General features: G+C 38.5%; 1 protein-coding gene across 2 annotated transcripts in view; it reads right to left on the bottom strand.

The window, feature by feature from the left end:
• Positions 1 to 4,749: 4,749 nt before the first annotated feature.
• The window catches only part of sema3bl (sema domain, immunoglobulin domain (Ig), short basic domain, secreted, (semaphorin) 3bl), a 67,969-nt gene continuing 47,631 nt past the window's right edge, over positions 4,750 to 25,087 (bottom strand). Inside the window, exons 5-16 of one of the 2 annotated variants that reach the window (XM_079360370.1) lie at positions 24,978 to 25,068; positions 22,721 to 22,837; positions 22,335 to 22,477; positions 20,389 to 20,503; positions 20,148 to 20,217; positions 19,736 to 19,880; positions 13,983 to 14,214; positions 13,709 to 13,800; positions 13,481 to 13,522; positions 13,147 to 13,372; positions 9,259 to 9,389; positions 4,750 to 8,205 (exon numbers count right to left, since the gene is read on the bottom strand). In XM_079360370.1, coding sequence (XP_079216496.1) covers positions 7,693 to 8,205; positions 9,259 to 9,389; positions 13,147 to 13,372; positions 13,481 to 13,522; positions 13,709 to 13,800; positions 13,983 to 14,214; positions 19,736 to 19,880; positions 20,148 to 20,217; positions 20,389 to 20,503; positions 22,335 to 22,477; positions 22,721 to 22,837; positions 24,978 to 25,068 — 1,917 coding nt within the window. In that variant the 3' untranslated portion in view covers positions 4,750 to 7,692. The remainder of the gene's footprint in view (positions 8,206 to 9,258; positions 9,390 to 13,146; positions 13,373 to 13,480; positions 13,523 to 13,708; positions 13,801 to 13,982; positions 14,215 to 19,735; positions 19,881 to 20,147; positions 20,218 to 20,388; positions 20,504 to 22,334; positions 22,478 to 22,720; positions 22,838 to 24,977; positions 25,069 to 25,087) is intronic. The other variant, XM_079360371.1, reaches the window with a different exon arrangement.

Genomic DNA, 25,087 nt, shown 5'->3' with positions numbered 1-25,087 from the left:
AGCCTATAATATCAGCCGATATCAATTGACTATTCATATCGGCTTTCTGCCCGTCACCAGCAGTGTGTGCTTTATGGATTATTTAAAGCATTATCACTCTTGTATTGTATATCATGACCACATGGTTTGTTAACTGCATTTAAGGGATAAAGCAATCACTCTGTATATCTCCATCTCTAAAAATCAAACATAGATGCCAGAAAGATATTGGTTGATTTATTGATATCTGATGGTTTTTCTCTTCCTAATACTGATAAAGGTGTCGGCCCAAAAAATCTCATTGGTTGGGTCCTACTTCAGAATCTCAAACAAATATCGGAGTTAACAAAGAAGGTGGTGATTTTGTTCCGTATCACATTTCTAACACATGCAACGATAACTGGAGTTTAAACTTTCAATAAAATAATTAGATTTCCTGTCAAAGATGAAGAAATTTACATACAAACCCAGGGATCATTGCTTTAAAATGTACTTATGTATATTTAATTCTAATGTCACATCTACTGCACAACAGTGAGAACTGTCTGGAGTTTTTCCACATTTTTCAGAAAACAAAAGCTCAAAATTGTGATTTAAAGAAACAAAAAAACTGCCAAATGACTAAAGTGTTTTGTCTTTTTTTCCTTAATATTTATAGATGATTTTAAAAATATATTTAAAACCTCAGGATTGTGGACAGGAACCACCCCCACCCCCCCCGAACCCAAACTGGGGCAACAATCAGCCTCTGAGGCAGCTTCAATGTAATCCATCAGAGGAGGTTTACATTACTGAATGTAAACCTCCTCTGATGGATTTACACTACTGTGGTCTCGGGCTTTATAAGTACAGTACGTCTTTTATCTTACACATTACAAAATGCTGATGTAAAGCTAAGTTTCACAGTACAAACTTTAAGTATTTTAACCATAGATTGTTAGTGTCTGTAGCCTGTGACTGGGTCAGAATTAATTGTGTGCATATGTCTCTTTTTTGAAGCGTCTGTGGCTGGACACGAGCATTTGTCCACATATATAAAACATTTTATAGAGTTGAGGATTGTGGTATAACTCTGTACTTGTGACTGCCAGCTGGAGACCGTTCGCTGTGGTAGTTGAAGTGTTTCATTCCTCATTGTACGTGTGCAGTCGGCGTGGAAGCATGAGATGTTTCTTTATTGTGCTGGACGAGTCTGTACACTATACGTGGCACATTTTTTGAGAAGGTTTTAGTGACATGGTCGTAACATTTTGGAATGAATTGAATCCTGGAATTAGAGAAAATAAGACGACGCCTTAAATATTTTGTTAACGTCATTACAACCCTGGTCTATTAACAGAATATATTCTCTGCAAAGAAATGTGATCCTAGACAGATTCTTATGTTTAAATCGAATCCCCCCTTTATCCCTCTTTCAGAACCATCACAGCGTCTGATGGCTGATCACTCGTACGTCTGGTTCAGTTTGAGGTTTCTGTTGAAGTTTTTCCATTTGACTGTTGCTGAGTGTCTCCTCATGGTGGGGTGGTGTCTGGTTGCTGTGAATAATTTAGAACAATTAGCACAATCCAAACCTGCTTTTTTCATTACCTGAAATGAAATGACTTTGATCTGTTACGTGTGTGTGTGTGTGTGTGTGTGTGTGTGTGTGTGTGTGTGTGTCTGCATTTGCTGCAATAAATGAACAAATGGTGGCACAGCTGCTGATTGCAGTTCAGCTATTTTTGCGTCTAAAATAATGATACGTGCAACTTTGTATTTGAGTATGATATTCTCCATTAACACTGAAAGAACACAGGTTGCTGTTTGGCCAACTGGTTGTGATTCCTGTGTATGAGGCTACAGTCCTTGAAGCAAGTGGCCGAGGCTTGATTCATTCCCCACTGTCTGTTTTACAGAAGACTCTAACAACTCATTGTTCCCACAAAGTACGTTGAAATATAGAACAACACTTTCACTTTGCTATGAAAAAAACCTAATCTACAAATATAGCCTAAGGTATGGGTAAACCTTTTTTTTTTTACATTAGCAACTGGCAAGGCGTGATTGACAGACATGTAGAGTTAGATTAGTCAACAAAACTCCAAACTGGAGAAATTCATGTGAATGAAATGTTTTTGGAGGCGTATTCCTTCCAAACTAAGATCATCTTTAAATAGAACAGGGTTTCTGGTCCTTTATGTTCATGTCTGTGCGTTTATGGTTGCCTATGAGGGCGTGAAGTTCTTTAGTGGGATCAGTTGCTGGTTTGGTCTTTATGAGATGGTCTGTTTGCAGAAGCAACAAGCAGTCACATTTTCACAGATGTTACAGCCCAATTACCCTCCAATCACACGCATGACCAGACCCAGTAACTGGGTAATGTAATGGACCAACACTCGGTCTTTAAATCTCTAATCATACACACTCATGCTATATGAAAAAAAAGCTAGACCTTTTGCCCTGGAACATCTTATACCTAAAGTATGTAGGCCTTGAAGGCAAAACTTAGGGTATAGCCGAAAGGTAACCAGTATAGAAACACCTTCAAAGCCATGTTAAGTTTAAATGTTTCACTTGTGGTTTGGTTGTATTTTTTTGGCATGGAATCAAATAAAATAAAAAAGGAAATGGTCCATTCCACATTCACAGTAAATGCTAAACAATGGCGTTGCAGGTGTGCAGACTGCATGTTCTTGCTTCAAATGTAAATTGAGCATGACTCCAGTGCATCTAAAGCTTTAGCTCATAAAGACGCGTAATTTCGTTTTTTGTTGTTCATCTATATGTGTTGCTTCATCCACCTGGTGGTCAGGAAGCTGAACCCTTTCCCATTATGTCACTGTGTATTACTTTTTTTAGATCTGTTTGTGTTTGCTATTTGTATATCTTTTTAAGCTGTTTGTAGCATGGTTCTGAGAGATCTTTTGTCTTCATGTAGGTTGGAATTCACCGTGAAGATTTTCCTTTTAGTGGAAACACAACCTTAAATACTTCAGTCAAGAGTCACCGTTTTTACATCAGAAAATCCACTTTTATTGCTGTTAAATAGCTTACAAGAATGAGGCATGCATTGTAGAAAGACACTTAAATAAATCACAAATACATGTTTAAATGAGGCTCTGTCAGAGACCCCACGACCTGCACAATGTTAGAGCACAAAACGGGACAACAGCCAGTTACTGTTGCATTTTTAATTCTATGATCCTTCCACCTTTGCCCAAAGCTTAACCCTCATAAGAGAGTCATGGTGGCTTGATTTTTAATCGGATCTTATTTTCTGCAGAAACTCTGTATGTTGAACATTTCATGCCATGTTAAAAATGCCTTGACAGCCCATGTGTGCTTGTTGGACTGCTGACTTCCAAAGTTCATGGATGCTATAATCCCATTGTGTGTTTTTAATGCAGTTTCTTCATCCAGTGTCTGTTACTGATTGAACCTCTGGTTTGCCTGGAGCAGAGTCGCTGTGCAGATCACCTCATGTGCACACATTTAGTTGATTAGTGTTGCTCCAATCAGGAGGGGCAGCTCATCAGAGTAATCACCTGGTGTAGTTTTACAAAAGTTAAAACAATATACATTGACTGTTTGAGTATTTGTTGAACGATAAAATCCATCAAATGTTATAAATTCTGTTAAATACTACATTAAAGAAGTATGCAGTCTGTAAATGTGTTTTAGATGAAAGTAAAAAAAATATATCATTGACCAACAGCACTGCACTAGCTAGAGGACAGGTCAGGAGTAAAGATGTGAATGGAAGATTCAATATCACAAGACACTTTGAGACTGAAATGCAATCGTAGGCTTTACAACGATGCTATACAAATGGAGATTGATTGATCAAAGATTGAACGTTGGTTTTAAACATGCAGAAGTTACACACTCGTAAGCAGGAATGCAAATTCTGGTCAGCTCCTAAAAAAAACTATTAGCACAAATAATAACTAACCTTGAAGTCTATACAGTCAGTATTTAGTTTGCTGGTTCCCTCTTAGATCAGTGGATCTCAACTGAGCCTCAGGACCCTCCATCAATCACGACCCAAATTTCAGATATTTTTTTACCAATTAGATTCATTTAATTAAAAAAAGATAGATTTTTGGACCAAAATGGTCCAAACATGATCAAACAAAAATGCAGAATAAAACATAATGACTCTCCATGAACTTTTTCACACCAATTTTTTTCCAAGCACAGAGTCCCGACCCTTTAAAAACGGCTCTGCGACCCACTTTCAGGTCCTGACCCACCAGTTGAGTACCACTGTCTTTGATGACAGTTGCAAGAAAGCTGAATCTTCAAAAACACAAACTTATCATTCACAACAAAAATACATATACAGAAACATTTTTCAAAGACACTCATTCAGTTTTATTGTATCCATTTGATAAAACGTTGATATCAGATCAGACTAAAACATAAAACTAACAATTGACTGTTGAGTTTATTTTCATAATTTTACATTTTTTTTACCCTGCTAACTATCAGACTCTGTGATGCATGCATACCGCCCTTATTTACTGTAGTAGTTTTTTGTAAGTTTAGTTACACATCAGAAGCAACATTAAGAAAAAAAAAAAACAAGTGCAATCTAAGAGCTAGTCTCAAAATCCTCAAACTAAGAAAATAGTTTGCTGGAGTAAATGTGTCCTGTACAAACTGGGAATAAATACCCATTTATAATATTCACTTTAATAAGTTGGCTGAAAATGCATTATTAGTTGTAAATACAGACTTCACCAGTAGATTTAAGTACCTTTTTTTTTTTTTTTTTTTAGAAAAAAATCCTGTCTACCCATCCCAGTCTTCTCTTCTCTCTTTTCTGTTGTCCATTGAGTCAAGTCACCAAGGTTACTGAAAGTGCAGCATGTTCACTGGTGTTTGAGCTAATTTTAAAAATGAGTTCTCCCAAAATAAATAAGCCACTTTTATACATGGAAGGATTATTATAATTTGAAATATCACATGGCTGCCAAAGCGGAGATGGAGCTTCTCAGTTCTTTGGCAACAATGAGAGTTACTTATGAGCAGATCATTTAGTTTTCTAACCGAGTAAGAGACTGAAAATGAACCAAACAATTGTTAAGTTTTGTAAGTGGAAGTTGATGCCTTGACCACTTGAAACCAGCACTTTTTAAAAAAAAGTCTTGGTAAAGGTTTCATAAAAATGAAGGCATGCTGGGTTTTGAATCGGTAAAACACTCGACTTTCATAATGCAGCCATTGGTTTTTTACAGTGATACAGTTGGAAGCAATGATGAATTGCAAATAAACACGCAATTTCAATTGTTAATTTCTTTACATTTTTAATTGCATGTGTGAAATTTCATTATTTTGCGTTTAAAAACTATTATTATTATTTTTTTGTTCTACTGTCTTAAGCCAAGGATACTCCCGGGTTGAACACAAATCTGCTTTTATTTTGAAAGTAAATAATGATGTTTGGATGGATCAAAGGCTATGACCCTAACTTAACCATGGAAAAAATAACTCATCATGGATTGATAAGAAAGTGAAAATTGCTATTGGGAACAATAAAATGATTATCTGTTTGATATCATGAGGTCGATATCACAATTTAATTTTTCCACTTCACTTTTTCTAAAGTGAAATGAGCCTTTTAAAGGTGCAGTGGCGTCATTCTTTTCAATTACTGTGGTAACAGGGGACTCTCTGGTGGCTCATCTAAAGTGATGAAATTGCACCCAGACAATTTTGGATTTAAATGCTTAGTAAATTATTGGATGAATTTATTTTCAAAAATTTGCAGATTGGTTGATGTGAATATTTCATTCTGTATTACTGGAGCTCCAAAAGATAATATATAAAGCATTTTGCGAGTCTGTTCTCTCTTTTCACCGCTCTCACTGACCTCAACTTTTTTCTCTCTCTATTTCATTTTTATTCTTTCTCTGCTCCGTTTCCTGAACTCCTGAACTCTTTATCATTTTAACCCTTCATTCTCCTCTCCACTCCTTTTGCCCGTTTACCCCTTAAGGATTTATTTTTACAACACAGCTGAAGACAAAAACAATGTGGATTATCATGTGTTAAAACCATGAACCGTCTTAAAACCAGTGTTTACAAAGCAGAAAGCACAAGAGTAAAAAAAGTACAGCTGACCCCGTTCACTCTATTGTTAGAATCTCCGAAAGGGCCAATTCTTTCCTAAAGTTAAAGAAGTTGCCAGTGAGTTGAGTGAATATTTCATGTATGAAGCGACATAACGACTGTGAGGTGAGGTTGTGTAATTTTTTTCAATAACATGATTTTGTACTATTAGCTTAGTAAATAAATCCAAACTGGATGATGTGTTTTGGTGTAATTAATGTCATGGAGTGAACTAATTATTTGAAAATATTAGATCACAGACTTAGTTTCTGTGGAGTTCAATCACCTAGAAATTAACAGTGTTGTAAATTGGAGCTTGACTGTGTCCATTAGGTTCATTCCATGAGGTGCAACGGTATGTACTCAAAAGCATGACAATAAGCCTCTGAGAAATATCCCATTGAGGGTCTGTGAAGGGAACATTTTAATCTCTAGCTGAATTTCAACGGAAAGTAAAACTCTCACAAGTTAAATCTGTTGAACTATCAACAGTCGTCTCATGGTAGCTTCCAGTTTGAGCTGGTTGAGTTATAAGTTTAGTTTTATGTAAGTGAGAGTTAGGTCAATGCAACAGTTTGCAAAATAAACCTGAATCCCACTCTGTCCATGTGCAATGGCAAGATCTTAGCTTTTTTTTATCTATGTAGTTTGTTATCTACATGTGCCTCTTAAATACATTTTACAAAATGTTCTGTGTACTGTAAGGTCAGTTATGTCTTGAGTTGAGCTAAAATATGAACATAAACAAGTGAAGAGCTCAGCGGAAAAAAAGATACATCCACTTCAGAGGCTTTCTTTGTTTGCAGACCCCTGCCAATAAAAGGCATGGTAAATAGGCCGAGGTGTGTTTGGTCCAATTTTTGGGTTTCATGAAAATAGTTTAGTTGGACATGAACATTTAGTTTTACTAATTAAAGTTACCTTTTGGAAGGGGAGTGTATCTACTTAAATACAGGCTCAATAAACAGCATTCAAAGAACTTCACTCATTCCCAGATCTTGTTGAGTTGAAAGAGAAGGAATGGAAAAAGTATTCCGACTGTTCTTCAAACTTATTTATGAAAAAGTTCTCCTGGTCCAATACCATCTAATGTTTCTGTCAGTCCATCAGTATGCACATATACACCAATGAGGGTTAAGATTTGAAGGATTTAAATGACTGGATGTAATAAGAGTAGTATTTGTCACTTATCTAATTTTTTCAATGTACACAAGAGCGTATGAGTGAGAAGGGAAAAGCAAACAAGCATCCTCAGAGTTGTTTAATTGTCTCTCGTCTGCTTTCCGGAAACTTGACGACAATGGCAAAAACCAGTTCAGTTCAGTAGCAGTCAATTTCTGTGGAGTCTATCCAGATAACTGAACACTTAAGTCTTTTTGGGCCATTTATCCAGAACCAACCCTTAAAACCTCATCTATACACATGCTTATTTTATAAAATCCTTTCCGTTTGGGTCAATGGCAAGAGCAGAAAGAGTTTCATCATCTTATCTCTTAAATGCAAATCAGAAAGTTTTGGTCATCTGGACTTTTTGCTGGTCTTGACCCTTTTTTTTTGTTACATAATCTTTGTCCCTTTCTATTTGCATTTTGTATTTCCCTTTTTGCTCTTCTTCCATTACTCCTCCCACACACTGAGATCCCTTGGCGTCCGGTTCCGTTCTCCAGAGCTCTTGCTACGAGCCTTTCTGGCGCTCTCCTGTGCCTGACGGTACTTCTCCAGCATGCCCTTGTGCTTCCTCCTCAGCTTGTCGTTGCACCACATCCTCTCGCAGTACTCCTCCACATGTGGCAGGTTAGACGGCCCAATCAGCTGCATGATATCCTTGAACCACGTACGTGACTGGCCCATTTGGTTCGATGATCCCCTGCTGTATGCAGCACAGGGCATCCAGGCCCTGTAGCTTCCTGTTGAGCGGTCTTTGAACGAGTCAGACAAGCCGGCAGTGTTTTCACGTGCCATGAGCTCATCCACAGTTTCACCTTGGAGGACTTCAAGGGTGAGGCGGGCCAGGGTCTGTGTGAAGCCATGCTCTCCAGAGCGACAGATGTACACACCTTCGTCCTGGCGGAAGAGACGACGGAACAGGAGGCCCTGCTCAGTGGACATGACGCGATCATCCAGCTTCACCTAAATAAGGCAAACAAGTGTGACATGATGGATAAAATTGACTTGAATATGTCTGTAGATAGTATGATATTTCATCTCAAATTGGACTGATTATTTCTACAATGAAGAAAGAATAAAATTGAGGCCGTTATATCTTTAACTCTTGTAAGCAGCAAGGATTGAACCAATTCATTGGACTGATCCAAACATACTTTAAAAAGGAATCAGGGAGAATTTGGGCAAAGAGTATGTAATTCAGTTCATTGCGTGAGAAAGGAAAGTGGGCGAAAATGGCTCTTTGTACTGTTTTTTCAGCCTGAAATGCAACAGCCAAGGATGTACCATGAAATCCAGTCACTGTTGGCTTTTACTTTCTCTCTTTCATACTTTTACTTCCTACCTTAACCAAGTTTCTTCTTTATTCAGTTGTGCTTCTATTTTCTATATACCTCCTGATCCCTCCCTGACTTCAGATTCAATCCCCCCCGGCTTGTCCAACTATCCTTTCATGCCAACACAAACACAGCCGACTTGTCAGCTGGATTGGCAGCCAAATGTTTATTTGCAAGGAAATGGAGAGGGGTGGTAATGCCTTAATACTTGCACGGCTGGTCGAGGCTTTTAGCTAAGCTTGAAGAAACATACCATCAAACAAATGAACGATTACTGTGGGTGTGGGCAAACACAGCAATGTAATTTTCCAAGTGCTTTGGAACACCACGTTTTAAGTCAGAGTAACCATCAGACATTCAGTGACACTTCAGCCTTCAGTGGCATGTGGTCAAGGTTTGCAAAGTATTCCCTGTTTATCCAAGAGAACAAGCGTCTGTGCTTTTTCCTTTGAAATGTAACTGCTTAATTTCAGCCATATGCCAAATGGCTGTCAAATGTGTCAAGCACGTGCAGAATTCACACACAAATCTCACTTTTAGAGTTGGTTACTCTGGCCACCGTTTGCCTTCTCCCCCAATGTTACCCCTAAAGTTTCTCCACCTTCCTCACATCAAAGATACTTCAGGATAAGTCAGGATTTAAAATCTTTTTCTTCTGATTGAAGTTGACATGTCTTCTTACCTCTTCCTTGTGGTTGTCACGTTGGACAAGCCAAGTAACAGTAGCTTGTGGAGAGCGAGGAACACACTCCAGGAAGGTGCTGTTGTTCTCAGTCCCATACACCACCCTGTCTTCTGTCACATCAAGGTCTTCTGGTAATAAAAAGGAAACAAACAAAGAAATTGGAAAAAGAAAATGAAGCGTGAGAAGGCAAACTGCTGTAAAGTAAAATACTCTACTATGTGTACGATCCCCTTAAAATCCACCTAATGTTACTTTTGTACATTGATATGTTTGAGTATCAATGACAGAAGGGCTGATAATTAAGAGTTCCATTGCCATTGACTGCTTCATTGTTTATTTTGCACATGGGTATTCACATCCTAAATCTATTTTTTATCATAACACCAATTTAAAAAAAAATAAAATCAGATGTATAATCTTATTCCCAACTGATGCTTTTAGTGAAAATGGGTAGGTCAACTTCAAAAAGGTGAATGAAGGCTAATATCTGACATATGAATTGATAAACAGTATTTACAGTATATGACTAGGTATGCACAGTACAGGATAAAATAGTTTCACATTTTAAATAATTCAATTCAATTAAAAAAACTTTATTCGTCCCCGGGGGGCAGTTCTAGGGCACACAGAACAGGAAATGAACAACAGTGCAGCTAGGCTAAAACATTTAACCAAGATAAGAGTCAACAAGGAATAAAGTGTCAAATATTAACTACATTGATGCACTCTGTCCAAGCAGTAAAATGGTCTCTTAGCTTAGCACAAGATCTGGAAAAGGAGTTCAATCTCGCTGCAGAAATTTACATTTAAACAAACATATTAGTCAAATTTCAAGTCAAAAATATCTTAAACTGATAAATCTAGGTAAAGATATCACAAGCCAAAACTAAGATCTGAATTGCTTGTAATGATAAATAGCTGCCAGTAAAGCAAGCAATTTTTAAATAGGCTACGTCTATGAATTAGTTCATGCAGATAACTTGAGCTGCACTGATTTTATATGATTTACATTAATTTATTCACAATCACTTGATAACAACACCTCCTTCAAATTGGCAGTCTATTTAAGATCTCTGGTCCCTCCATCTGATCTTTAATTGCAAGCTGAACCTGTACTGCTCAGTCCCTTCACCGTCCAAGCACCCACCCATAGGCTCCAAGTGGGGGTTTAAAGATATCAACCTTTACTCTTCAAATTTCTGAAAGTAAAATGAAACTGTGAGCAGTGATGAGATCAAACAACACTATGAAGAAACTATGCTCTGTGGCTGCAAATGCAAACATGATTTGTCTGACTGAACTCGAAATAAGAAAATAATCTAATTTTAAGAAGTTAAAAGAAAAAAATCTTATAGATATAGGGACCACTTAGGCTCTACTAACTGGCTGCTGGCCTGCTTAAACTCTGAAGAATTATTTTAAATGTTGACGAACATTTGCTTTCTTGCAATGTCTTAAATCCCAAATATGCTCACCTCTGTGCACAAAGACAAACAGCAAACCTCTGAAGGCTGCAGCAGTTCATTAGTCTTCTGAATTTACATACAGAATGAGTCACAACAGCTCAATGTCTAAAGTTAGCATGATATTTCAATCTCAGGAATGATAACATGCCTCTGGGAATTGGCAGCTTGGCACAAAGAAAGCTTGTAAAGCCAGAGTTTTTCCAAAGGCCTTAAGGGAGGCATATTTCATCACCTCAGCATACCTGCTCTCAGGTGAGCAAACAGGAATTTTTCTCTCCCTGAACTTCCACAACCTCACTAATCTCCTTTTTATATCCGCCTTTTTACATTCTATGAGTGTGATTTATATTTTAGTGCTTCTTTGTTTCAGCTTGCTTTTTCTATGATGAGTGATAGCCGATAGTGTGAGCTCATGTTTCAGTCGCTCAGTTCTTCTTTTCCTCGCTCATGTACACATTAGTAAGGATGAGAAACATATGGTGATATAGAAATAACATGTACGTACATGTCTCAGTATTAGTTCCTCACATCATCCAACAAGTTTAAAGTTCTGGAGTGAAACAAGTACAATGTTGTGTTCTACAAGCATTACATGTGAGATTTTTGAACAGATATGTGTAATGTCTGTAATCCCCGTCTATTATACCGTTCAACATCTGTTTCAAACTGTTCGGATGAATTGGCCTGTACACATCTGACGTTTCATGTTAACACACTCTGGCTTTCATCCTCAGATAGAAGAGGTATGAAGACAGACACTGACACAAACACACGGACAGTTTTCATTATGTTGGCACATGTCCAACAGCATCGTCCCTGGACTAAAGGAGTTTGAGACTCATGAACAGTTTATACAAAAGCAGGGCGTCAGTTGACTTTTCAATGTCCACGGCTAAACAGTTTTGAGAATGTAAGGAAAGCACCAACCTTGTCCAGATGTTACAAGAAAAAAAATGCTTATTTGATTTGGGGAAGATCAGCTTTGCTTTTACTTTTACAAGGAAGTTTATAACATGACATGAAAGGAGCAATATGTTACTCTGGCACATAGCATTTAAAACTGATACTGCAGTCCAAATTCAAAACATTGGAGAGAGCTGTTTCTCACCGCCCCCTCCTCCCGAGAGTCGATGCACATGCAGATTGTGTGTGACGAACACTGAAGCTTCAATGTTCAGCCAGCTCTGCATTGGTCGAAGAAATATCCTGCACTGCGATCGCTCTCCATTTTTTTAAAAAAGCAACCCATTATTTATTAAGTTTGACCTTGTTTCTGTATTTAGAGGTTGTTTGAAAAATTCTAAAGCTTTTTGGTCGTGTAGATTCAGTTATATCGAAAACCGTTTTCTCGCCCACTTACATCGCTACAACACCTGTTTATTTGTCCTTTGCCTCAAAACTGCTCTGTATGGGTGCCATAGAGCTGAGTGATTAATTGGCCAGCCGGTAATTTGTGATATTAGCATATCAAGTGACAATCTGTATCGGCTAATGTACTAGCAGATATGCACCAATATTACTATCCACCAGTCACATAGCATTTAATTTGAACTTCGTAGTATTACAGTGTAAGGTGGTGATGCATGGACATGCACAGTTACTTCCCAGTTGAGTGACCATCTTCTCTTTGTTATATTGTTACATCTTGTCCACAAGTGTTTAATAACTCCATCTGAGGGATACACGCAATAAATGTGTATATCTATCTCTACAAATAGAACGTTGACCGAACAAAGATTTCAGCCAATTTATTGGTGTCCCATTTCTTCTCTTCCTAATATCAGTATTGACCGCATAGTCTCATTATCAGTTTGGCCCTACTTATAACCACCTACCTTCTGTGGTCAAAACAAATCAGTCACTTTAATTGGGCAAAAGGGTCCGAAAATATTACATTTGAAGTAAATATGAACAATTAAACTTCTGTGACGGGGAGAATCGGATATAAAGGCCTGCCTCTGATACAAGCCTGCTTCGTATGAAGGCCATGGTAACTTCTGCAGTGGAAATAAATACATTTCCAGGATATTATTTCAGGATTTATGGTAGTCAAAAACACAGAGGTACATGGTCCATCTGTTGGTATTTTCACCTGTCAAAATTCCCCTTTTGTAATTCTAATGGGTAAAAGAAAGAGAGAGAAATCCTACAGCCAGAAGTGCTTGGCTTAGTTTAGCACAAAGATTGGACGCAAGGGAAAAGCTAGCTTGAAAAGCTTTTACATATGTTAACTTTTATTTCATTACTACAAACATACTGGTTTTCAAATTACAATTTGTTGATTTAGGCTACATATGGTAAGCAGGCAGTTGGCCAGGTGCTTTATCTCCAGAAGTCAATTTACCTTGCATTTAAATTGTCCTGCATAATGAACCGAGAAAGCAGAAAGAAAATATCTGAATAGCACAATCAAACTTACCACTCAGATTCTCATCCATACACTGCAGCACAGGGTTTCCATGCCTAATGTCCTGTCTGCGGTAGCGGCGTTTGCTGTTGGGAATATATTGTGCACACAATGATCCATCCCAGGCGCAGTAAGGGTCTCTGGCCAGGCAGCACTCGGCACAGGCTTTCCCATAAGTCTCACAGCGATGCAGCTTCACCTGCGCCACCCCTGCTGGAGATCCCACATACAGGGCTTGCTGTTTGATATGATGATCAAAAGGGAGTTAGTGATGAGGAAGACTGGGGTTGGCTTAAGTTCCCTAAAGTATGCACTTAACAAAGTAATTATATCGATACCAACTTACCCTTTTCACTGAAATTTCCATGGATGTAATGGGGGTTGGCACCTGTAACAATGATAATACTTTACCTCAGGTTTTTAATAACGTTTAATACAGTTTTCCATGAGACTAGCTTTTCGGAAATCTCTACTGGGCAACAAAAGATTTGTGAGAAATAACTTAAATTGATTATGAAGGAAGATGAAAATAACAAGAAGAGAATATTGAAACACCCAGTGGAATAAAACCTACTTTAAAGACCTGTAGCTCCTCCAACGTGACTTCCTCTGTCTCCAGACTGTTTCCACTGTGCAGGGCTATGACCTTTAAAACAGTACCAGTGTCTGAAAGAGGAGTAAATGCATACTGTAAGTTTCAAGGTTACTGAAAGTAAAAAAAAACAAACATCAACAGCATATTCAGTTTTTGCTCCCATCTATCCGCAATTAACGGTTCAAATTAATAATCAGATGTGAAAAGGTTGACATTACAATTGAGTTAGTTTGGAAAGGAATGGATCACATGCCTGTGCCAATGAACATGACATCATATTGCCCGTCCTCTGCCTCGACTCGGTCCACCACGATTTGTTTCAGCTTGTAAGGAATGTTGGCCTTTACGAGCACAGGCTGACGCAGGGCCGGAAACACCGGCCGCCACATCAACGGGTGGTTGCGTGCAAACTGCAGCACAGAATCTGGAAAGTCCTTTGTGCTGCCAAACTCTCTGCCTGGCTGGTTGGTGATTTTACTCGGGCACTAGAGACAAAATAGATAAAGTGTGGGTTAATAGAGGTAGTTGAGGATTTAGTCGGATTATGACTATGTAACTATTTTAGAAAAGACAAGAGGGACAGCAAAGCACATGTATCCAAAAAAAAGATGAGAGTAAAATTTGAAGAGTAAAATCTCCCTTCAACTGACCATTTTACTCCACTGAAGCTAAGCTTTTTTTAAAGGATTTGTAGCAGTTTCTCCTCAAGTCTCCTCAGAAACCCTCATTAGCAGTTTTATTGGGCCTTAAAATGCTGGATTAATGTTTCAAACTGCACTTATAAAGTTATGGGTTTGAAAACGGCTCGAAAGACGTTGGGTTTTGCTGCTGTTAAAAATCCTCTAATTTGTGTCACTGAGAAAATGAACGTGCTTATTCTTGGCCAAGATACCCAAATCATTTAAAAGATTGAGCACTGTCCAAATAAACCCATACACACGTCCAATAGAAAGATTGCAGAAAAATGTGACATTTGTTTGCTCATGATTTTGATCAGCAGATCTTTGCAAAGGAACCAATGTCTTTGTCACACAGAGCTACTTGTTTGAAGGCTTCTCTTAAACTGATTCACACTTTTAATGCATAATGGGTGAACGATGGAAACAATTCCAGTTGTGCTATTCAGAAGTAATCATCTGTTGTCCCATCTGGCGTGGAAAACTACCCCATGTGTCGTCTGTACCAAGTTAATCCACTGTATCAGGATGTAGCTTCCAGTTTTAAAGGTTATCGATGGCAGTTCTGGAGAGAGGGACTTAGTTTGTTTTCACAGAGCTCCCATCTGAGATGAAAATGCTCCATTATCGTCCCATTCTGTCAGTATAAACGGTATGCATTCCCAAAAAGGGCAATGCTAGGGTTGATTGAGTGCCTGTAATTTGGTAGTACCAAAGCCAGTTGAAGCTGGTCAAAAGAGGGCGCGAGGGCGTCACCCAACCTCTCCCCACAAAAAGAATGGCACATTCTGCAGTTAGTTGGCACTTCTGGGGATGATGAGCCCAGGAGTAGGAGTCCATTGAAAAGTGCTACTGGCGAATAAAATAAAATAAATAATAGCGATGCTATTACAGTAAGCAGGCTAAAGACATATTCCAGTATGTGTCAGAAACAAGCTAACGAACTAAGACATATTCCGACCCTGGACAACAATGAACCTGCCGTCACTGACCAAAAAGCTCCAAAATGAGATCATCTCAAGTATACAAACGGGGAATTTGATCATTTTGTGAGATTAGGGTTATCATTGAAAAAGTTACTGTAAACTGACTAAAATAAAAAGCACATGAAGAAGTCATGAAACTGAAACTTTTCCCAAGATTTGTGGTTGAGGAGGATGGAGTTAACATTGAGTTTAGTAAACATTCCTGAGAGAGCACTTATAATAAAACTTCATATAAATCCCAATGCCAGATATTGCTCTTCCAGATTGCTCCTCTGTATGTTATAAATATTGTTCCTTTGCTTATCACAACATAAACTGATCCATACAATAAGCCATAGACGGGTCTGGCTTCAATTTCACAGTTGGATCTGAAATGTGCTGACTCTAAATGCAAAGCTATTGATGTAAAATGGAACATTCCTGTGAGTATGGTTTACCAAATGTCAATAATTATAATTCACTCCAGAAGGGGATGAATGTTAAAGCAAATTCTGCTGACTTGAAGTTTTCCCCCTAAAAAATGTGCATTTGTTTGCTGTATAATTATTTATAATTAGTAACATGTATGATCTTGCAACGTCTCTGTCTGCTGAAATATAACAAATACTTGATAGTGTCATCATCCTCTTTATTGACGGACTCAGAGATCTATTAGAAATCTTTAAATGAACAGGATAAAAACAGTATGTAAAACACAAACAGACAAAACACTACACTAAACAATATCGTAAAAGACAGCGGTACCAGTGTCTCCGTAGGGATGACTGGTATCGCACAGAACTATGTCTTTGATTTGTCTGCAGCATTATAATGGAGTTCAGAGAATTCTTCAATCAGTAGATTCATTTGTCCATCAAGTTTCTCATAAGAGCATGGAAAGAGTTAACACCTGCATTACAAAATAGCTCCAGTCCAAGTTTTTTTAAAAATCCTCATGAAGTCATGATGAGCGTCTTAAAGCTTTTGTAAGCTTGTCTTTTTATGACTGGACCACAGGGGGCAGTACAAACAATACGATAGCGGAGTGCAGAAGAAAACGATCTTGATATGGTCTGAACACATTGAGAGTTTTCCTGCCAACATATTGTCCTGAGCATATCACATTATTCAATGTCTGTACATGTCATCATCATCAGACAATTTGATATTGGAGCGAAGCACCTCCCCCGACAGCTAAAACTTGGGATAGTTGGAGTCCTTGTCCCTTTTTTTACTCTGCATATCAACACAGTACTCTTTTTAGCATTGTATTGCACGTCATATGTTACTTCCTTAATAAGATATGTGGGTTTGTTTGAAATGTCTGACCCAACTATTCCTCATCTGTTTATAAAGAACAAAAAAACCTAAAGAATGGCTCCAAAATCTATCATCAACTCATGCTTTGCCTTCAGGCTTCAACTAAGAGCCAAGTGAGAGTTAATGAGAATTTGGCAGCTCTATACCGGTCTCATTACTATGTATTTAGGTTTGTTTGCATATGTGGCCATTAAGAATGCTGCCCATGCTGTTTAATATTGGAAATATTAAAGTACATGAGGTTTAAACCCTGGAAGTTGTCTCTCACTGTTTCTATATCAACAATACTGATTGTGGTTAAACTTCAGACTATCTGCTGACAGAGCTATTGGTTGCTGACAAAGGGAAATGTACAATAACAGCCAAAACAGATTCATTAGGACAAACGTGATACATCGTTATGAAACTCACAGAAAATCAGCAGAATGCAGAAAAAACCTGCTTCAAGTAGATCAGACTGCAGCTACAGAGACAATGCAACATGTCTGAGACTCACAAACCTTATAAACACATGTAACCACAAAACCAGCTATGCAGCACACGTCCCCTGCCCTTCATTGACCGTGTTAAGTAGAGCCGCTTGATTATTTGGCCGAGAACAGAGAGAGAGAGAGAGAGGCCTGATTTTGATGAATTACTGTTTATCAGACCTCAAACAACACATGAATAAGGTTGGAATAACAATAGCTGCCAGATCTTAGTATTTATGCAGGCTACACCACTCTGCCTACTGTGTAACTGATACTAAAACACTACTGTGTCTTTATTTATTCTTTCTGTTTATGGAACTTGATGAATTTTCATGGAGATTTTTTTCCTTTTGGTATTTTTCGGCTGCTCAATTTCTATTATTGATTCACAGAATGTTCTTAATGGATGGAAGGCTTTGCTTAGTTTCTAAAACTGATGCTGCTGTCAACTTGCTGTTAGTTAGTTAGTTAGTTAGTTAGTTAGGATATGTTTGCATTCAGAAAACATATTATATTTTACAATATTCTGTTGATTTAAGTTTTTGGTCAGAATTTAACCAAATAATGGTATTTCATGATGTATGGATAAACAGGGCGACAATATGTAAGCTAGCCACCGCAAGCTCAGTATCAAAGTATCAAGTGTGAGTTTTTAATGATGGAAAATGACCTCAGCTTGGAGACGAGCAAAAAACAAAACATTCATAACTGAATGAAAATAAACGCTGAAGTCCAGCTAAGATCACTATTAACACTCTAGTAAATCTACAAAAACAAAACTATATCATCCTTTTCTCTCTTAGAGAATGTGTTCTGACATTAAGTCAAACAATGTGAAACACTATTTCAATCCAGGGTAAATATCCAGGGAGGATAAAACCACTAAATCCCTCTCAAATGAACTCTTTTGGAAGGGGGAAAAACTGAACTTTAATGTTCAATCTGGGGTTAAGTGTTGACAGGTGAGTGAGGAGACCTCATGGAAATGACACAGTATGAAGCATAACTCTGTTAGAAGATCCTGGAAAATGAAAACATGACTTAAAGTATTGTGGCAGTGCAAGTGAAAAATGAAAATCTAGGTCATTATCATTAATTTTAAACTGTTTTCAAGGGATTCTGATGAATATTTCAGCTTCAGCTTAACATGACTTTTGATCCATATTTTACTTTTTACTTCCTCTTTATTTCTCCAGTTTTCACTCCCTGCACCGCTTCATCAGCCCTTCATCATCATCGTTTCCCCTGTTTCCTTTTCCTCTCTTGTTCAGGCCCCCCCAAAAAAAATCTTGTTCATCAAGGACTCCGAAGAGTGTAACCACAAGAGGTGTCTGCTCCCTTCTCACATTATTCATATTCCTTCTGCCTCCACATGCTCTCCTTCACTCTTGTAATGAGGTGGAATTACACGTGGGACGTGACATTGTGTTTGTAGGCACCCCTTCGCGCGTGTGTGAAACATGTCTAAATTACAGTGATTTGGTTTCGAGAACATGACGGGTCTCCTCAGAGGGCTATGATGTAAACCAGGAGGAGGCTCTGTGCTGTATACAGTCACCACAGCTGCACTATCACACAGTAGTTTGCTTTACTGATATGGAAACTTCCACACCTCATTTTTTACCTGATTACCACTTCTTTTATAAACCTTTTTTCCGTTCCTGTCACACACTGAACAGTAGGCCTGAGTACAGAACTGAATTAAAAAAGTCTTATGTTCGGCAAGGGGGGGGGGGGGGGGGGGGGTGTTGGACTGTTATAATCAATTCTTAATGTTGTGAATAAAAGAATACAGTGAGCTAGTTGCTGGATACTCGCTGCACCATTTCACTGTCAGGTCTCCAACATCAACACGAGGTGCGATGTTGATGTTATTGGATTAACATTGTTATCTTTCATATGTTTGTCATAACAAAGAAACTCACCAGATTTCTACATGTGAGAACATTAGAAGAATAAATTCACTCATAGGCTGCCCTTCAGAGTTAGGTACACATCCAATAATTTATTAATTATCTGTGTTCATTATTTGTAGACTTAAATGTCCCCGAGGGGAAATTCTATTTCACCAAAAAACGTTGGTGTTGTCGCAGCAGTGCATGCGCCAAGGAGCCACTTGTATTAAGTTTTAACGTGGATGTTAATTTAACATAAACATTTCTGGATATTATTGAATTCTTAAACTTCAAGTATATTTGGTTTCAGTTGGATTTTTTTTTAAATTCAAACCAGTCAACCTGAGCAACAGCAGACCGCCTCCAGTTCTTTTGAGAAATGATTGACAAAATCTCTTTTTCTGACCTGGGAGCTTTATTTGTGATGTGCTGCTTGACCTTCATGTGGCGTGGCCGTCACCACAACCTCTGATATCAGAAATGTACTGACATTGCAAAAAGCTGATTTGAACATGCAGGTGTTGTGGTTTTAAAAGTGACCATGTTGTCTGATGACTCTTAGCTAAATGCATCTATGGTTATCGTAGTTGCATGAGATGTTAAAGTAAGTTATGCTTCACGGTGAAGATCAAATACAGGTTGGTTAACTTTGACATTTTTCCAGATTTAGTTTACTCACCACTCCTGGTCTTGGATAAGGTACCCGTCCTTCGTAGGCCCCCCACTGGTAGTCAGGGCCCTCCTTGTGTGCAAAGGGCCCATTGAAGGCTTCTCTGATGTCGGCCATACGATAAACACACACAGCAAAACCCTGGAACACATTACTGTGGAGGAGAGGGGACAGATTTCATCAGTCAAATATTTGATTCCAGGATGGTTAAAAGAAAAACAATAACATTGATATCAGAAGTTACTGTCGTCAGTCAGACCAAATTTCAACTTGGCAGCCAAAGATTTTGTAACTTCCTTTTTTATTATATATTGAATAAAAAGTTTATCTTACTATTTAAATCAAGGAAAACTTATAATTTTTCATAACAACTGATGCATCGATAACTTATAAATGTATATCAGGTTTAATGATTATTTACCTTATACTGCTAAAGATGGCATACACATCTGGGTTCCTCTCATCCTTCGTTCTCAGCAGGAAAACATCCTCTGATTTATGTAAAAAAAAACATAATCACATATAGTATGTGTGGTGCATGCATTGCATAGGTATTTGTGCTTTTGTGCATTTTGAGTGTGAAAGACTTTCTACTAAGGAGGAAGAGTGTGTGTGCATGCATCAAAAGCCTGAGCCTTTAAATAAAAAGGTGTGTAACTCACCCAGTTGGTTGAAGTGTGTGTCAATGCCGTGCGGTCCTGGCACAGAGCACACCAGCCTGGCTTTGATGAAGGTGCTCCATTTGTTCACCAACACCCTCTGGCCTCCAACATCGTTCTGCCAGAAAAGACAAACGAGTCAATAAAACAGCTGATTAAATTTATATGAAAAAAAAAAAAAAAAACTCCTTTTGATTGTTTGGGCTTTGCTCTGCATCACACTGGGTTTGGACTGAAAGAAATAGAGCGATAAAAGCAACTTAAAGGGGGTTTGGAGTATGTGAAGCAGTGTAGTCTGTTGGCACATTGTCCCTGAATTTCATTTAAAATGTCATTTTAGGACAGCATGTATACTGTACATTAATACTTGACAGGCAACATTAGAAGTGTCTTAAGACCAAATGATTAATTTGTATTTAAATCGAGACGTCAAAGACTAAAACAAGCAGGACCTTTTTAAATGTAAGCACGCAATAACTTCTTTTCTGCAGAGAATAAATGTGTTGGGACTTGTAAGAGATACAGATGGACGGTTAACGTGCGTTTATATTTGTCTCTTTTTCATCAGAGATGAAGGAGTCATTTGCAGGGACAGTTCCATATCTCAGTGTACGTATTACTGCATCAGCAGTAATAATTTGTTTCTTGGCAAGAAGCAGGGAAAAGCGATGAGAGCTGAAAGAAGAAAAAAGAGTTTGCTGGTGGGAAAGAAAGATGGAGAGAACGCAAAGAAGTATGACAAAGTTATAATTTGAGAGTTTAGGTGGGATTTTGTCCTTATTGTAAACTTTTCTGGCACAGTTTCTGGGGAAATCCTGCAGCTGTGTTTGAATGTGTGTATTCTCTTGGTATTCTACCAGCTACCTGCATTTGCTGCACAGAGCGCACAAAGCAATGCATGAATAATGTGAGAATGTGCAGAGCAGATGGAGATCACAGTTGGACGATTTGACAGCTGTGTGTGTTTTGGAGGGATACAAGACACACACGATGTAGACTTTCTTGATGCCTTCATGGCCCTTCAGGGAAACATAAATAATTGATTGCCCCTGAAGACATTTGTCTTCTACACGAGAGGGTTTAGGAGTCTCCAAAAAAACATAACCTGAAGCTTTTTTTTTTTTGTAAATGAATGCAACCATGTGGAAAAAAGGCTCGTCCATCATTACTGTCTTTTTTAGCCACACTTTGCGTTATATCTGTGTTTTCATTGAGCACTCTTTAGGTGGGTTTTCTGTGGGAGTGTGAAACAATACATCATACTGGAAACTAAAAAAGTTAATATCTATCATGGATCCCAATGAAAATTAAAAAAAGGTCTCTCTGAGTGTTCCAGATTACCTCTGCTAAACTGAAATCCGCCTGTGGCTTGTCTCTTTCCTTTGATTAGAAATGTGTGGAGCCAGGATGAAGTGTAAAGCTAACTTGACCATCTGTTCTCTCTCCTCATCCCACACTTAAAGATGATGTATCTATCTCTCTGTGCTACATATTTAACTGGATTATCCCCAGTAAAAGTAATTTCCCTTAGGAGAAAACTCTCTTTTGAGTGAGTTATTTTTCATTGCCTTGAGCTCAAATGGAAAACCCAAAACACACAAGGAGAGAAATCTCAAAACTACAGCAAGAAGATGGTACGCTAACAATAACGTCTTTGTATGTTTATTTCTAATTGATTCTCAAAACATAACTTTTTAGACAAAATATAGGTCCAAAAGAAACCTCTTATTTGAGCTTTTACGATCATGAAGTAAGATGTTTATCTGAACTTGTCAACTGAAAGTAGGCTTATATTTAGTGCAATAAGATATTTTTGAAAACATATTTGACTAAAGCACAAAGCACAAGTCTCTTTAATGTAAGGTTATCAAGTTGCCCCACACAGCAATAAGGGGCACATCATTTATATACTGGAAACAAAAGTTGAATGAAAACAGAAAGTGTCTTACCGCACACACTCGGCCGATGCGGGTGTGTATGGCCCCCTCCCTGTCCCCGGCCTCTGTGGCCTTCTCAGTGAAGAAGAAGTACACTTTGTCGTTGTCTCGGTCGTCGTTGTCGGGGATGAGGTGAGCAGCAATGAACTTCGGGTCTGCAAAGAAATACGTAGAAATGCAAACTGAGGATTTTTTTTTTTGTAAATGTACATAATAAAGTAGAAGCTCACTAACTACCAGTGATTAAACTGATCTTTTTTATCGTTTCTCCAGGTCATCATAGGTTTCTAACCTATGATTCATAACACAGAGTTTACAAAATAAAATGCGTCTTTCTAGAAGATACTGTTTTCTTCTTCCATTGAATGGAACAGATTAATAAAAGAGTGATGAGTTACCATGGAGGAGTTTCTGGTCAGTCTCTGTCCTCATGGTGGAGCGACCTCCCATACTCCTAAAGATCACAGAGTCTCTGCCCAGGAAGTCTGCTGTCAGTCCTGCATACAACTCCCCACCTACACAGAGGACAGGTCAGAGGTTGTTTAAAAAGGAGACGTAGAGGAGGAAAAGTGCAGGATAGAGAGAAGGGCCAAGGGGGAAGAAGTGTGAAAAGCATATGAGAATGTAAAGGACTTGCAGCAAAAAGGAAAAGAAATTAGGGGAAATCAAATCTGTGGTAATGGAGAGCAGTGTGGAAATCAAAGGTGACAGAAAGAGTTTGTGGTTTGGGTAAAAAGGGGGGTAAGGGAAGAGGAAATCGAACAAATCCTGCATAGAATACACTTGGAGAGTAACCTAAAACCAAAAGTCAAACACACTCTGTTCGCTTTCCTCTCCACAGAGACTGAGACCATAAACACAGGCTCATTTTGAATTTCAGCAACTCATGAAAACTGATAATCCTGCAAATTGAAGTGAAATATTTCCTGTAGCACCACCAGTATGTAACCTTAAAAAACATTCTGCTGAGTAATCCATCTTCAAACTACCTCAGCTAACAGCTCTAGGCCCAAATCACTCCACCAGCTGTTCGATAATGAAGAATAATATGAGAAAGTTAGAGACTAATCCTGGTGTTTTGTCTTAAATACGACCACCATTACCATACCATTGTGGACATGCAGACTGGTTGAGTGATCTCATGGGTATACGTGGATTCTGTCTTATCTTATTTAGCTGCAATAAAAGGAACGTGCCAATCTAAACACACAGAGATCCAATTTAAACAGACACGCCTAGTCTCAGTCATTGCTGATGACAGGATCTATTAAACGTTGTGTATTTTGGGAGAAACTCTTGAAATTAAAGAGGCAGAAACTTTATCTTTTAGACAGCTGATGAAGATCACTTACAACATCTTTTACGGCTTCTTTATGGCCATCACTATTTCTCGATTTGTCATTATGCTTTATTTAGTTTTGCTGATCCACGTATGTAAAATCTATAGTATTATAGTTAGTATTGGGTAATTACCATTTAGAGTAATAATGGGATGTTCTGTAAGGTTAAAGAGAACCATTTTCATTTTGCAACACTTTGATCCCTGAGGTGAAAAATCCATTGACTCATCAGGTCAGGAGTCACGTTCAGAGATAGCCTAGAAATCCTCCAGTAACAGGAGCTGTCTGCTCACCCCTGCTGAAACTCGAGGCCAACAGACCTGCTGAGTCATCATTTTCCAATTTAGCTAGTTCCACTGGGACTTTCTATTTCTGGATGTACTGCAGGTAAACTGGGATTGGTCACCACTATCCTCTCTCAGCAAGTACTGAATCTCTTTTTATTATCAGTCTCTCCAGAACTGTCTGCAGGCCGTTCCTCTGCAGCTCTGTGTTGTTCTCCATTTCCTGCTGAAGTCCAAAATACTGAGGATTGAACCTTTTTACTGCCAAATTGGATGTCTTATTGGAAAAATGTGCATGCTATAAACACCCAGCTGCAGAATGAGCGAGGCGGGATAGACAGACATTTACAGAGACGCATGCATACACAGTGTACGTACACACACTTTCACCCTCAGTGGTTTAAAGGATAATCTGTCACTGCTACAGATCAGCAGTATTTCACAAACTAAATAAGTTATGACATTGTGAGGGGAAACACCCAGAACTTTTTTCAGCCAGTCAGCAAAATTCTTGTGCGTGTGTGCAAGCGTATGTGCATGTCTGTGTGTGCTTAACTTTCCCTATTGGCTGCTCCTATTATCATTTTGGGATACATGCAATAATAATATGGCAGATATTTGTGTAGAGAGGTGAAAGGGGCAGAAAACTAACTCTCTGACTTTGTCATTTTTTATAGTTGGACGTGGCAGGTAAAGGAAGGAAAAGCTACATCAAAGTGCTAATTTGACAGCTTTGTCAAAGCAGGTCTGTTTGTGCAAAGAGATACAACACCAACTCTTTGGATCTTATAACCTCACTGTAGAGATTGTTGAGGGATGTTTGCCTTTCGTGTGTCAGTTTGCAGTGAGGAGTGATACAGGAAAAGAGAGAGGTATGACGTGCAGCACAGATCTCCAGCCAGCAGTGAACCGTGGATGTGGCAATTCTTTCACATCCACTTTAACAATACTAATACCAGACCTTCTTTTCTGTTTTAAACTTTTTGATAAACATTTTTTAAGAAATACAGCCAACACAACATGGGACGTACCACTGAAGGTGCTTGCGAAGGGGAGGCTGGGGTCGTGTGGAACCTTCCCTCGTCCGTTCTCCACATTAGTAGGGTCCATTGTGAACACGTGCTGTGAAAAGACGAAAAGC

This window comes from Symphodus melops (genome assembly GCF_947650265.1).
Source record: "Symphodus melops genome assembly, chromosome: 13".
Classification (NCBI taxonomy): Eukaryota; Metazoa; Chordata; class Actinopteri; order Labriformes; family Labridae; genus Symphodus; species Symphodus melops.
The sequence above is the reverse complement of the archived record's forward strand: the minus strand, read 5'-3'. Positions and strand labels throughout refer to the sequence as shown.